The sequence below is a fragment of the Tenrec ecaudatus genome, chromosome 4 (genome assembly GCF_050624435.1).
Source record: "Tenrec ecaudatus isolate mTenEca1 chromosome 4, mTenEca1.hap1, whole genome shotgun sequence".
Lineage (NCBI taxonomy): Eukaryota > Metazoa > Chordata > Mammalia > Afrosoricida > Tenrecidae > Tenrec > Tenrec ecaudatus.
In genome coordinates this window covers 16,538,900-16,547,649 of record NC_134533.1, presented here as the reverse complement: position 1 = coordinate 16,547,649, position 8,750 = coordinate 16,538,900, and the positions used below count along the sequence as shown (strand labels likewise).

The window sequence follows — 8,750 nt, the reverse complement described above, 5'->3', positions numbered from 1 at the left end:
CTCCAGAAGAGGGACATATCTGATCAGAGCACATGGGAGCAGATGAAGGGGGAGAAGGAGTGAGTGGAGCACATCATGACCCACCAGACCAGGAGGTCGATGCTCCCAATTAGAGCAGCCAGTCCACAGAGAGGACCACATGACTGGGCCCACTATGAGACATGACACCCCTCCCTGACCCATAGCCCTACAGGGTATAACACCGGAGACACAGTGTGGGAATTGCACCCGATCTGATCCTGCCACACCGAGGCAAAATATTGAGGTGGTGCAACAGAACAGCAGGGGAATGGAGCAGTGAGGTTCCCAGGGAATGCTGAAGGTGTACTTTGGGACCAGGGTGTGATGCCCCAACAGACTGGACTGGAGAACACGCCTAAAGGCCAACAAACAATTCTTGAACTAACTACAAGCTTTTCTTTCTTGTTGCGCTTTTTTTTTGGTCATTGGTTTGTTGTTGTTGTTTTGTTGTATATTGTTGCTTGGTTGTGCTGTCTTGTTTTTGTGCATGTTAATATCTCTGCAGGTCTGTCTAAATAAGAGGCTGGATGAACAATTTGAGAAGAAAGCAACGGGACTGATAGGTCCTTGGTAACATGGGAGAGGGGGAAGAAGGAGGGAAGGTAATGGTGTTAATAAACCCAGGGACAAGGGAACAACAAGCGATCCAAATCAGTGGTGAGGAGGGTATGGGAGGCCTGGTTGGGCATGATCAAGGGTAATGCAACTAGGAAGAATTGCTGAAACCCTGGTGGGGACTGAGCATGATAGTGGGACAAGAGGGAAGTCAAAAGAAATAGAGGAAAGGGCTGGGAGGCAAAGGGACTTTATAGAGGTCTAGATAAAGACATGTACATATGGACGAGGATGGGGAAATAGATCTATGTGCATATATTTATAGGTTTAGTATTAAGGTAACAGAAGAACATTGAGCATCCACTCAAGTACTCCCTCAATGCAAGAATACTTCTATTAAATCGGCATTCTATGATGCTCACCTTCCCGACACAACTGCTGAAGACAAAAATGGTGAACAACCAAATATGGTGAAGAAAGCTGATGTTGCCCGGCTACCAAAAGATATAGTGTCTGGGGTCTTAAATGCTTGAAGGTAAACAAGCGGCCTTCTGGCTCAGAAGCAACAAAGCCCACATGGAAGAAGCACACCAGCCTGTGTGACCACGAGGTGCTGAAGGGATCAGTTATCAGGCATCAAAGAACAAAACAAATCATATCCCTGTATGCACACCTCCCTGATATAACCGCTGAAGACAAATGGGTGCATAAGCAAATGTGGTAAAGAAAACTGATGGTACCTGGCTATCAAAGATATTGCATCTGGGGTCTTAAAGACTTGAAGGTAAACAAGTGGCTATCTAGCTCAGAAGCAACAAAGACCACATGGAAGAAGTACACCAGCCAATATGATCACAAGGTGTTAAAGGGATCTGGTATCAGGCATCATCAGAACAAAAAATCTTACCATAGCGAATGAGTGGGGGAGTGCGGAGTGGAGACCCAAAGCCCATTTGTAGGCCACTGGACATCCCCTTACAGAAGGGTCTTGGGGAGGAGACAAGCCAGTCAGGGTGTGATGTAGCAATGATAAAAAATACAAATTTCCTCTAGTTCCTAAATGCTTCCTCCTTCTCCACTATCATGATCCTAATTCTACTTTGTAAGCCTGACTAGACCAGAGGATGTTCACTGGTGCAGATTGGAACTGGAAACACAGGGATTCCAGGGCGGATGATCCCCTCAGGACCAATGGTGTGACAATACTGTGAGGGTATAGGGAAGGAGTGTTGGAAAGGGGGAACCGATTTCAAGAATCTACATGTGACTTCCTCCCTGGAGGGCAGACAGAAGAAAAGTGGGTGAAGGGAGACGTGGGACAGAGCAAGATATGACAATGTATTAATTTATAAATTATCAAGGGTTCATGAGGGAGGGGGTAGTGCGGAGGGAGGGGAAAAATGAGGACCTTGGGTGGAGAGCAAATGTTTTGAGAATGATGAGGGCAACGAAAGTACAAATGTTCTTTTCACAATTGATGTATGTATGGATTGTGATAGGAGTTGAATGAGCCCCTAATAAAATTATTTTTAAAAATGTCACAGTGTCAAAGATGCAGAAGGCCACAAAGGCCGTACCGCCAAGAACTTGCTGATTGATCTTCTGAACAAAAATCCAAGCTTTTGTTCTCTCTATGGTTTGTTTTTAAGGGAAACGCAAATGAAACACCTGACACCCAAGGACACACTTGGAAGATGCAATATGTCTTATTGAGGTTGCTATGCCCAACGTTCCCCTTCTGGATAATATAGACCTAAGCTTTGTGCTTTCAAAGTATTTTTCTTACAGGATCTGATCACGCTGGTGAGTGTGGCAATGGGCACACCATCTGATACCATCGTGACTGGGGAAATTAAAACCAGAGAATCCAACTCCTTGAGGGAACACACAGAAATTGGGATTCAGGCCTTTAAGACACAAGTGTAGTATTGGGTGTGGCTTTGGGAAATGGGACTTGGAGGAAGTCATATCTTTTCCTGCATCACAGGCACCAGATGTCTTGTTAGGATCCCACGTGAGCAGTAATTGCCTTTCCTTAGAGACCCATTTTAGCCATTGATTGGGGCCCTAGGAGTACTCGTAGTAACTACTTATCTCTTCAAAAGAGATTTGTGATAGATACAGGAGCCCACAGAAAAAGGCTGTTCTCCAACATTTGCTATATTAGACTGGGTATTAGACTGGGACTAAGCCAAACTATATTCAGGAGATCATGGGGACAGAGAAGACTTGATGAAACCAGCCAGGCCCTTGAGCTTAATAGTATCTAGGAACTGACATTCAGGCCACCAAGGCTTTATTGATTCCATTTTGATATGCTTTTTTTGTGTATGTGAAGGGTGGGTGTAGGAGAAAGGAGAAGGGCCCAGGGTCCTAGGAGGATAAATGACGTGCTCAGCATCGTAATTTCATCATACTATGAGAACCACCTGCAACAAGAACCACCTGCTTCCTAATCCAGGGCCTTCTCGATGACCTTGGGATGCCTTTCTAGGCAGTGAAAGAGAAACAGCCTTTTAGAGAGAAAGGAACACTGTGGACAACGTGAGAAGAGGACTGGCCAGGGAAAGACGAAGTTAATTCAGGTGAGGAAATGAATCTAGTCCTCTTTGAGCATGACTAGTTTTTGGCCACTAGATCCAATTTCTCTTATTGTTTCCTCCAATACTCTTAGACACATGTGGTCTTTATGAGCTGCATTTGACTTCAGGGCAACTAGCTACAATGATGTGTTGTTGTTATTATTATGTAAGTACAATGCTGCTTCATATAAAAGTATTACTCTTGTCAAAGTCAGCTTGTCTACTTAAGACAACAGCTTTCTGTTAAGGGAGCAGGTGGTTAAGATGAGAATAAAAGTGTAAATCTGGAAAAGTTTCATAACTTTCCAGAAGATTCATTGATTTCTGTGACTTCTTAGATTTTAGTTCTCAAATTTTCCTGTTTGTAAACTCTCTCATAAAAATGAAATGAGACTCTTAAACATTTGTACAGTTCCATTCTCTTTGTGAGGTGCTTCACATCTCATTCCATAACAGTATTTAGTCCACAAAAACATACTGAACCCTTTAGATGTACTAAGTCCACAGCCTCTGATCCCTGGGCCCTGGGCCCGGCAGGAGAAAGCAGGTTCAGGAGAGGCTACTTGGAGGAAGAGTTTTCTGAGTGAAGGTTTAAAGGTGGCATGGGAGTTAGGCAGGACCATGGGCATGGATGGGGAAGACAATGTGTTCCAGGCAGCAGGGGTGGTCCAGGGAAAGCACAGAGATATGAGAGAAGAAGCTATGGGTAATGCAATGTGGCTGGAAAGAAGAGCGGTCGCCTGGGTGTCAAAAACATTGAATTCCCTAGGATTCTAATGGAAAGGTTGATGGTTCAAGTATATATGGAGGTGCTTTAGAAGGAAGCCGGGGTGGTCTGCTTGAAAAAAAAAATCAGCCATTGAAACCCCATTGAGCACAGTGCGACTCCAGCACACGTGATGTCGCCAAGAATTGGAGTAAACTCCACAGCTACTGGTAGGAGATTTTGGTTTGGAGAGAAGGAGAGGGGGTTGGAGTGTGACCGGGAGTGTAAGGATTGAGAGGTTAGAAAGGACATTGAGGAGAGTGAATCAGGTGAGACCTTACGGGGGGTTGGGGGAAGAGGGGTGTCTATTTTCTGACATATTAAGGAAAACACTTTACCTAATCCTTAATAGTAAGAAACCATCCTATGTCATTAAAAGTGCCATGCTGTGTTTTTTCAACAGGGATGTGAGACATAATTAAATCAAAGTCTTAGAGATATCACCATGGACACAGGGAAGAATTGATACAAAAGCAAGTCTAAAAAAAGAGTGATTTGCTGCACGGCTGTTGTTTTAATGGAAGCAAGAAATGAAGAGGGTTTTGAAGTAAAGGAGGAGCTCTGATCTGGAAATGTCTCTGGGAGGCAAACGGGGTTTGTGATTGGCTGTTAACCTACGAGTGAGTGGTTCAAGACCAACCTATGGCCCTGAGAATGCCTTCCATCAAGGTTACAGCCAAGACCATTGGATGGAGCAGTTTTCCCACTTGTAGGATCGCCAAGCACAGAAGCCAACTCAAGTTCATGAATCAACTCCTGTTGAAGCCACATGAAAAGGTTAGCTCAAAACCATCCTATGACTTCCAGGAACTGGCTAGCACTAAGATGGGAGACTGTAAGCATTTGTTCTGATAATATTTAATTGTACAGGTTTCCTTGACATTAAGAGGAGCTGCAAGAAGTTCATGGGGGGAAAAGTTCCATGATCTTGTAAGTTCATGTTTCCACAAACCTTCTGAAGAACCCTCAGGAACTATGGTGACTCTAGAGATCATGACTCCTAGATTCTTCTGCCTTCGATGGGTTATCTTGAATATAGAACTATGGTCAGTCATCCAAGAAGATGCACACAGTTTCTGACATTTTGTGTGTAGTACGTGTTCAATAAGGGTGCACTAGCAATACAGTTAGCTTCTATTTCTAACTTCCTCATTTGCTTCTCATCCCAGCCCTCTCTTGCACCAGCAGCTTCATGGCAGAGAAGAACCTGACTCTAGTGACTGAATTTCTCCTGATAGCATTCACAGAATGTCCCGAATGGGGGCTTCCTCTCTTCCTCCTGTTTCTACTTATCTATCTCATCACCTTGTTGGGGAACTTGGGGATGATTATCCTGATCCACATGGATCGCCGGCTCCACACTCCAATGTACTTCTTTTTGAGTCACCTCTCCATCACGGACATCTGCTACTCCTCTGTCACTGTCCCTCAGATGTTGGCTGTGCTGTTTAAGCACGGGGCAGCTTTATCCTACACGCGCTGTGCTGCTCAGTTCTTCCTGTTTACCTTCTTTGGCTCCATTGACTGCTACCTCCTGGCCCTCATGGCCTATGACCGCTATGTGGCTGTGTGCCAGCCCTTGCTTTATGTCACCATCATCACGAAGGAAGCTTGTCTGTGTTTTGTGGCTGGGGCTTTCGTGGCTGGCCTCTTCTGTGCCCTGGTGAGGACAGTCTCAGCGTTCACACTATCCTTCTGTGGGGCCAATGAGATTGATTTTGTTTTCTGTGACCTTCCCCCGCTTCTAAAGCTGGCCTGCGGGGACACTCATACCCAGGAGGTGGTAATTATTGTGTTCACCATTTTTGTCATCCCCGCCTGTATGACGGTGATCTTGGTGTCCTACCTGTTCATCATCATTGCCATTTTGAAGATCCCTTCAGCAGGTGGGAGGGCCAAGACCTTTTCTACATGTGCCTCTCACCTCACAGCGGTGTCACTCTTCTTTGGCACCCTGATCTTCATGTATCTGAGAGATAACTCTGGCCAGTTCTCAGAGGAGGACCGAGTGGTGTCTGTGTTTTACACAACAGTGATCCCCATGCTGAACCCCCTCATCTACAGCCTGAGGAACAAGGAGGTGAAGGAAGCCCTGAGGAAATTCCTCAGTCAACTCAAGTGGTCCTAACTATCTCTGTCTTTTGAGATGCTGGAGCATAGCCTTCTTTGGGATGCCAGCATTTTGCACCGTCGTTATTCATAGCATCTCCATGTTTGCATTCAGATGCCGAGATACACAATATAGAAGAGAACTATGCCATTAGCTCCACAGAGGGGAAGAAAGAAAAGGAAGAGACAGTTCAAGAAGAGACTGGAGTGAGAGCTAAGCCTCCTGGGACAAATGGCAAAAGAACAAAAAAGTAAATCCTGTTCAACCCATACACTTCACCCTTCTCCGACTATACAGCAAGGTTATATGTTTTTGAAAATTTTGGTATGATAGATTTCCATCATATTGAAAGGTTGAATATATAGTTATGCTTCGTGAAGCCCCATGCCTGAATCCTGTAATTGTTAATACTTTGTTGGGTTTGCATTTTCACCTGTGTATAATCATTCATCTATTCCTCCATCAATTAAGCCTTCATGCCACCTGATTGTTTTGGATGCATTTAAAAGTGAGTTGCAGACATTAGCATTAGTACTCTTCACTCTCACACATGCCAGACTGTATATCATCAGGTAGGATTCACTAATCAGATTACATTAATAGTTAATGATTGAATTACGGTAGTTTGAGCCTTCACATCACAGAATTAGTAAAGTTGACCACCCACAAGCTATTTTTCAGATGCTCTAGAAAATCTAGGTATAACTCACTTGAATTTCTAAAAGACACAAGCAAGAGCATATCCATCCTTTGCTATAAACACTGGACATATGCCTCGTTCTTAGTTCTTTCCCAACTTGTTACATTGCTTGCCTAAGGATGTCCTTGGTGAAATAATACCATACTCTCTGCGATAATGGTACTACCAGCGTCCATCTTATATATGGTGACTCTCTATGTGCTTAAAGCTGTTGTTCTTGGAGAACCAAACCATTACTGCTTTCTGTGGCAGGGGGAGGCCAAGGTGAGCAGGGGGTGTCTTTACCTGCACTCACGTCCTGTGCTTTGCAACAGTCAGCCTGTCACAATGTCTATCGGTTCTTGATTTTTGATAAAAAAAAGTTTTGTGTTGTTGCTCTTAAAAATATACACAGCAAAATAAATTCAAATCCAACAGTTTCTACATGAATACATCAGTGACACTGAGTGCATTCTTCAAGTTTTGCAACTATTCTCAATCTCCTTTTCTGAGTTGTCCCTGTACCATGAACATACCGATGGCACGACCTCCCTGAGAGTCTTATCTTGCAACTTGACGTTGTCAGTGTGATACCCTATGATAGCTCTTAAATGACTACCATGCTTACAAGAGATATTTCAAACAGTTCAGTGAAAACTACTTTTTGGTTTATCCCTACAACGCCTGAATTTTTAATTTCAGGATTTTTTTGTTTTTATTCTTTAATTTCATAGCTATCAATATATGACAACCAAAATATATTAAAAAATAGAAAAATTGCAATGTTTTTTAAAAGTAACCAAATTGTCACATTCATCCATGGAGTTATAACACAAGAACAAAAAATGCACTTTCATTTCTTCATCTATATTATTTTCATCTTATTTTATTATTAAATAAAAATCCAAACTGAAAACTTATTTATAAAATATAATACAAAATTTATTTGTTTATAATTTTAATTAGTGTGAAATTGAGCAAAACAATTTTTTCTTTTGTGATACAAAGATGAACTTTGCTGCAGAAAAATACTGGTGCACTCTTTCAATTCACATTTTTGCATCTTCCTCTGTTCGTGACCTCAGGGTAATGGTGAAGACCATTCAAATGGGTATCTCTTCCAGGAAGACTTTTGGTGGTAGGACCTGTTCTCTTTCTGTTAGCAAACTCAACGTCAGTAAAGCTAGCAGAAGGGCTGCCTCTTTTTGTTGGTCTATTGCTTTTTCCTTCAAGAAGAGCTTTGGTGATGCTCATTTTGAACTCTTGTGGACTTTGAATTTTTTTGTGTGTCTGTAGGCTCTCATAATCTCTATAATAAAGTAACCTAGAGTTCACAACGGTCACATCTATAAAATGAATTTGATTTTCATCAAATTGTTGTCCTTGATTAGTGGGATGCCAGGAAAACGATTGATTCTAACAGTTCCCAATGTTTTCATTGCTAAAGTTGTCATCAAAGGAAGTGATGTAAACCAGTTATCAAAATATAATAAATGCTTTAATCCAAAAGAAATTGATTGGGCCAATTTCAGTATTACATTTGAACTAGCTCCCAAGTTGGGTTCTCCTAATACCGGTTCAAATTTCTCTGAATACATGAAAAAAATCATACATGATGTCTTTGTCATCGCAAAGAACAAACAATTTGTATCCCCACTTGTGTGGTTTGTTGGGTATATATTGTTTTATGCTTGATCCACCTTTGCATGGAACTATCTGTTCACCCACACATAGCATTTGGGGCATTGGTATTTCCTGAATTTTTATTATTTTTTTGTAAATGGTCTATCAAAGGCCGGATCTTGAACAATTTATCTGTTTTCTCATTAGGTAAGGGAATTTGTGAATTATCATTGAAGTGAATCTTGGACTTTATATCGTCCCATCTATCTCTTCTTATCACAATAGAACAGTTTAGTTTGCTCTTCCAACATAAACGTGAATTTCAGAGCTTCACCATAGACATAGCAAGCAGTGTACCCCAAAATTTCTCAAGTTCCTGGCTACTCAGTGCAAGAGTATCCTTCAAAAAAATGT

At 42.3% G+C, this 8,750-nt stretch overlaps 1 protein-coding gene across 1 annotated transcript; it reads left to right on the top strand.

The window, feature by feature from the left end:
• Positions 1–5,116: 5,116 nt before the first annotated feature.
• On the top strand, positions 5,117–6,052 carry LOC142446344 (olfactory receptor 9Q1-like). The gene has a single exon (XM_075548104.1). It carries the CDS (start codon positions 5,117–5,119, stop codon positions 6,050–6,052), a length of 936 nt encoding a protein of 311 aa, XP_075404219.1.
• Positions 6,053–8,750: the final 2,698 nt, after the last annotated feature.